This window comes from Saccostrea cucullata, unplaced genomic scaffold (genome assembly GCF_032062105.1).
Source record: "Saccostrea cucullata isolate Sc308-1 unplaced genomic scaffold, CSIRO_AGI_Scuc_v1 ctg5173, whole genome shotgun sequence".
In the NCBI taxonomy this organism is placed as follows: Eukaryota; Metazoa; Mollusca; class Bivalvia; order Ostreida; family Ostreidae; genus Saccostrea; species Saccostrea cuccullata.
This window is the reverse complement of record NW_026935687.1, coordinates 8,459-15,601: the sequence shown is the minus strand read 5'-3', so window position 1 is coordinate 15,601 and position 7,143 is coordinate 8,459. Positions and strand designations below refer to the sequence as shown.

At 32.8% G+C, this 7,143-nt stretch overlaps 1 protein-coding gene across 1 annotated transcript; it reads left to right on the top strand.

The window, feature by feature from the left end:
• LOC134243574 (uncharacterized) lies at positions 1-6,576 on the top strand. Its single transcript, XM_062725826.1, has 4 exons — positions 1-254; positions 1,343-1,447; positions 6,123-6,216; positions 6,462-6,576. Exons 1-4 carry the CDS (start codon positions 41-43, stop codon positions 6,574-6,576), a joined length of 528 nt encoding a protein of 175 aa, XP_062581810.1. The 5' UTR covers positions 1-40.
• The last annotated feature ends 567 nt before the right edge of the window (positions 6,577-7,143 follow it).

Below are 7,143 nucleotides of genomic sequence, written 5' to 3'. Positions count from 1 at the left end.
TCTACAGGGAGATGCTTTTTATGCTGTTGAAGGATTGATTATGGATATTGAGTTTTGCGAAGTTTCAAAACTCACAAGAACAGTAGTGCGCAATTGTGCAAAAGATCTTGCTGGAGTAAAGGAAGCTGCTAGAAAGAAGAACTGTTCAGCCATTAAAAGTACTTGTTTAGGGAGATTAGAATACCACTGTGTTATTAATCCTTGGGGAAATCTTACAGTGGAAGTGTGTGCTCCAGCCACTAACATTTCAAAAGGTAAACAAAGTCTAGTCGGTTAAAATATTAATTTTGCAAATGTTTTTGGAGGAAACTATGTTGTCTTGATAGGGCCATTTGCAAAAGCTTAACAGCCATGGCGGTAACATCCAACACGCTCTCATGCTAACACGAATTCGCACAACACGCTCACGCTTCAACACCCAACGCACTTTCATGGTAACACGAATTCGCACAACACGCCGTCACAGTAACATCCAACACGCTGTCACGCTGCAATGTAACACGAGTTTGCAGAACACGCCGGCGTGGTAACAACCAACGCGCTGTCACGCTAACACGAGTTCGCACAACACGTCGTCGTGCTAACACACAGCGCACCGTCGTGAGTAGTGTGTGAGTGCAAGTGGACGTGTTGTGAGAATTTGTTTTAGCGAGACAACACTTTAGGTGTTGGCGCGACGGCATGCTATGCGAACTCTTGTTAGCGTGACAGTGCTTGTGTGTTAGCGCGACGGCGTATTTTTCTGATTTCGCTGCTGAACTTTTGTAATTGATTTTATTTGACATTATAGGAACCCCCACAGAGATTAAAGCAATATGAGCTGAATGTTTGACATCGGAGACATTTTTGCAAATTTTTAATTAACTATTTCAATGACCGAAAATAGAACATTTATAAACTTCTGTTGTTCAAATTTTCTACGAAAGAACTTTTTATACGCTTTGATTGAAGCAAAATTGAATTATTGTCGTCTTGTACAGTATTGATTTAATATAAAATTCTGTATAATCATTTGTACAGATTTTTTCCTCTGAAACATTTATAAACTTTATTTTGGTTTTATTGATCATAAGGGTATAGATTACCTACAGATTAATTATAATAACACATTTTACCAGCAAAATAAAATTCTCAAAAATGCAGCTCATATTGCTTTAAAAGTTAATTCACTACACACCAAAAAGATTCTTATTGTATTTTTATAACAGTTATTTCCTTGAATTTTCTATCAAAAATAGTGTTAAATATCAAAATTAAATTTAAGAAAAATTAAAATTTAATTAGTTGTAACTTTATTTTGTATACATTATGTAGAGGCTTTATATAAAATAGTGACTTGTAGGATATTGCACTGAGTACAATGAAGGTGGCGGGAAAATACAAGAGCATTATAACAGAAGATGTTCAGCATGCAACAAAAAATATGTATCAACAGATGCATACAAATGTAAGTTATTTCCCTCTGATACAATGTAACTGTATTTAATTGTTTAGAATTTTAAGCGAACCTCTTTTTTTGCAAAAACGTTTTAAATAGTACAATGACTTTTAAAGACTCTTTTTATTCATGCAGATGTTTTTGGTTTGATGACTGTTCATTATCTTTAACTTTTTTTTTATATATTGATTAAGATCTTCCATGTTTAGACAAAATTAGCATCATAAAGATTTCTTAACAAATAATAGCAATGTGGCCGAAACTTTAACTAAATTCTATTAGTTAAGGCAATTTTTAAAAAAGGAAGATTCTGTTTTACTTTCTCTTGTTGTAATTAAAAAAGCTGATGATTTTGTCCTGGTTTCGACCCTATGATTTTTTTTTATTAAAGAAATACGGTCAAACGATTTTATTTCTTGATGTTATCAATCGAGTAGCCGGTGGGATAATTTGAAACTCTGAAACAAGCCAATCTATTGATTTTCATCATGAAATAAAAATATCTGACAGTTATTCCTAATATTTAAATGCTCTTGATTCCGCCAATCCACGTGCTACAAGCCTCGATTCTGAGTCTATTTGTTTCGTCCCGCACCTTGTATTTTTTTTATTGCGCCTATCGATGAACCAGTTCATTTATGTAGAAATAAAGTACATTACCTATTTATAACTTTATCTAACACAAAGACATTGGAAATTCAAATATTCTTAAATATTTGTGATCTTGTGATGTTAATTTAAAAAAAAAAAAAAAAAAAAAAAAAAAAAAAAAAAAAAAAACCTACAGAACAGTATGGAAAGAACAAGGTTCACTTTTGCCTTATTTGGTCCTGTGAATTTCTGAAAAACTGAAACTGCATAGTTTTTGTTCATAATGCATTGAATATCACTTAGATCTTTGGTGATTGCGTATCTATCAAAAATGACGCAATTTTCTGGCTATTCAATGCATTATGACGTCGCGAAATGCGCCAATTTCCTCATATTCTGAAAAAGTCTACAAAAACGGTCGATTTTTAAAGCTATTTTTCGATATTTAATATAGATCGCAATCTCAGATCTGAAATATGCAACAAGTAAATGATAAAACTGTTTCTGAGGATTAAAATGCATGTTTTATTGTTTAGATCAGAGAGTGCGCTCATATTATTTTTCTTCATTGAAATCACTCAATTATACCTGTTTACCTAAAAAATCAAGAACATTGCAAGTTCATAGAGTCAGTTCTCCAAAACCTGGACTTTTAGGAGAAAAAATTTAATAGAAAAAGAAAGCACTAAGTCTCTATTTTATTTTAATGCTTCAAATGGAAAATCAAGTGTTGATCAATTAATTGGTATATCTACAGGGCCATTTTATGCAGAAACCGTCTTCTTTGTTGAACCACTTTTAATAATCAAGTTTTTTATATTTAAAACAAATCTCAACTCAAAATTTTGTAGACATGAAATGATTTTTTATAATTTATTTTATTATTTGATACTTAAGTTTCTACAATAAAATCGGCGGTACTGTGATCAATGAGCTCACTAAATGATACCCCGCCTTCCATATGGTTATAATGGCAAAGTCCATGATTCGATTTGCTGTGGCCGGGAATCCCAAAATATCTGTCGGATCAAAAAGTAAAATAAAAGGTGCACGATGGCAATATGTAATAAAGATTATGTGAAAGTTTCCTTAAATTTCACTCAGTAGTATAAGAGGAGTTGCGGATAAGAGATGGGTACCCCAAAGAGAACAGATAGAAGGACGGACGTACAGCCAGACGGAAGTACAGACAGCTAGATGGACGGACGGGCATACCGATTATAGTAAAACCTCCCACTTTTCAAGTGGGTAGTATAACAAAATTCATAGGCATAAAACTGTTGTTCTTTGTACATGTATATGCACCCTAGAAAACATGTTGCCATTTAAATATAGAATTCTTTTAGAAGAAGCGCAAGTAGAACTGTTTGAAAGTGAAATGTAAGGGAAAGGACAAGATAGGCTAGTTCCCATTTTGACCTCTGATTTGGGCTGTCTTTTAGAATGATTCAAGAGTTTTATAGCAACAAAAAACTGTCGTCGTCCTTACCCAAAATTAGCATTGATTCCTAGTTTTGGGATACACAGAGGTTATAAGAATTGTCAATTTTCGTTTTTTAATTCAATTGTATGTAAATTCTTATTGATTTTAATTAACTAATTAACTAATGGGCCAGAATATTTTGATCCTTACCATACTTTGTCCTCTGAAAATTTAAGAGTGCAAAATACCAAATATAAACTGACAGTATAAACAAATTTGAATACACTGAACCAAACTTCTAAGTGTTCACCTCAGATTTTTGAAGATTTAAAGAACAAATGCAAACAATAAATAATTTCTTTAATTCTTGGTTAATGATGCATATTTAAGTTCGTTGTTGCGTAAATTTCATGTAAGTATTTCGTCAGAATTTTAAGCAAAGTGTCAAGGAAATGATGTACCCTCAAAATTCTTGGTTAATGATGCATATTTAAGTTCGTTGTTGCGTAAATTTCATGTAAGTATTTCGTCAGAATTTTAAGCAAAGTGTCAAGGAAATGATGTACCCTCAAAATGAAAATTCGCACAAAAAAACTCGATGAAGTAAGACCCACTGCTCCCTCTAATTACTTCAAGACAATCTTTATTGTTGGATACCATGTACCCCTGAATAGGAGATTGACCCATCTGCTGCCACACCTACATGTACTGCATACTAGATATTTCCAAACCATTGAAATTGTGAGGAAAAGGGGGGGCTTTGACATTTTTTTAAAATCCCAAATGTGTTCAATGGGATTCAGATCCGGGAATTTGACAGTGTATCGTCACACAAGTACCTTTTGGTCAATATATCCTTGGATGTTTAGCACGTAAGTGCGCCGCTTTAAGGATAATTCAGACTGCTTGAGCTGATATAAGATTGCAACTAGGATTTTTTCAGAACAATTAAACACTCCCTTAACCTGGTATAATGCGAAATTTTCTTCCCGGATGAATATTAAAGTCACTTCCGGAGTGGTTAAATTTTGTCAAAAACTTTCAAATTGTGATAAATTGGTGACGAAAAATGAGCACAGCCTACAGAAAAATGTGTTTAAATGGGCTTTGATATTGTTTGATAATTTTTAAAAGTAATATCAAGTACAATTAAGCACTAAAATGAAAATGAGTAAAACGCGGTGCGATGATCGTCCAGATATAAATATTCCAACGGCTCTCCCTTCTACATCAATGGTTATTTTGCCAATGTTTTGTGTTTTTTAGTGAAACCATTTATCAAAATTTGATAATGATCACAAAAAGATGCTTATTACACAAAACATGTGCTGCAAAGTACAGATTTATTGTTTTTAAGCTTCGTCACGGAACACTGGTTTTCATCGGTGATATTGAATTTTCGTTCTATATTTGTTGAGAGAAGGATATGGAGATAACGGACAGTATTCAATCTCAACGTCCATTAAACAATATACAAAATAAGAGCAGAAGACACATTTTTTGTAATAATGTGAAAATATCATATCATTCTATAAAGTAGTTTTCTAAATAAATACATTTATTAAAGTGAACACCTATAAGTTTTGTTAAGTGTAGACTTATCGACTGAAAGCGACCATTGTTAAAAAAGAGGAAATATATCAGAAATCAATACCCCTAATAGTACATCAATGAATTAAAAAAAAAATGTTTCATAGCATAATCTGGATTATAAATGATCAGTTTTATTTTTAAATAGTTAATGTTCCGTGAGTAATGGTATTTCCAGGTGGCGCAACATCACAAATAACGACGGTTCCTTTATAATTAAGTGTATCTTAGAAAAAACTCTCATGATATGTTCATTTTTTTCATACCAAAATTTGTTTTATTCAGTCATGTGATATAATGTAACTGTTCTATAAAAAAAAATTGCAATTTCTTTTTTAATTCCATAAATTTTATAAGGGTTTTGTAAATCATATATTGCATGTTCAAAAAACAAAGTCGTCGAAATGACGTTACAAGAGAGAAAAGTTCCTTTTTCTCCAACATTCTATACATAAAGTTTTGCTCCTAGAATATTGATTGTTTATATAATTAAATGGACTGCAGAGAAATAATTTCCATTGATGACAATTGTTTTTAAATGCTGGAAAAGATTCAGGCAGATAGGGGATGCCAAAGTCTATATTTAGTAGTTGTATAAAACGTAAGTCACGTCGAAAAGTGACCTTGATCATGTGTGATAGGCTTAGACATTGAACTCCGGCAAAGAAATATGGTATACATAAGACGGCATAGACCTCACTTTACTCCAGAGAAATTAATCAAGATAAATGTACAAGTTAGAGGGAGCGGACGTTGAGAAAAAAATGACGTTCTCGGACAACTTTAAACTGAATGACAACAACAGTTTATCACGTATTGTCTTATGGGAAATCAACAATATAAAATGTTCAACATTTTAGAAACGCTTTCTGTTTTCTGTTTCTTATAAATAAATTAAAATCATGTCGTCACAGACTTCAATGTACTGCATTATGTAATTTTAATACATCAGTCCACAATATTTTCGACAACTCCTCCTAGTCCGCTTTATGAACAACGTTCTTATGATAACGTGTACATAAAATCATTTTCTGTACATGTATACATAAAAGTATTTCTTATATATTTTTGCATTAATAGATCCAGAATGCTACCCAAGGCAGAAAGCTGACGTGCCTGAATTATTACTTTCAGGAATACCAAGACCTCAAATATTGGAAAAATCAAAAGAACGGTATTTATTATTAGTGCATTCATTTTCACAGGTATTTTTTTTTATTTTAAAACTATATACATGTACATAATTGTTGCTTTAAGATAAAATGATGTTAGTTTGACTCTGTCTGACAAATTCTTCATAATATTCTCAATAGATTTGACTGTCGAAAAAAAACCATTGTTCTACATGTACTTTATGAAAGTCATCTCGTTTTGAAGATGAAGTCATATCTGTATTATGATTTTTTTTCTGCATTCAAGGTTTCCACACGTCAATGGTGATAATGGATTAAAAGCCTACGCCTGTGTAGAAAGAAAGTCGTTCCTCATCCTATTATATGCTGTGTTCCTTTTAGCTAGTTTTTGTTCTGCTTGATTTTTGTTTATTTTATTTAGTAAAAATTTAATATATGTTTAATTTGGTTAGTTTTATTTGATATTAGTGCGGAAAATGCGTTCGGCGGGGGGTTGGGGTTGGGGGAGGGGGTTGGTGGGGGGGGTGTTGGTGGGGGGGTCGTAACCAGACTCTTAATTTTGTCTATAAATATTTATATCGCTAAATATAACGACATTTACATTTGCGAATAATATTATAGAAACATACGTACCGTGCTAAAAGAAAACATGGGCAATAGGCCACATCGCTCACATGAACTTTCTTGATGCCGTTCTTTACCAGATTTCCCTGGAATTATCTAATGTGTCCCCGCCCTATCTCCCCACTGGGTCATGATTTTAACAATTCTGAATGCTAACTGCTCCAGAATGCTTCCATATAACTTTCAGGTTTTCTGACCCATTTGTTACTCAGAAGAGTACATATAAAGATTTTTCCTACATGTATATATTTCTATGTTAAATTTTGATTCCCTATTGTGGCCAAGCCATATTTTGGAGGTCATGATTTTCACAATTTGGAATCTACATACCCCCCCCCCCCCTC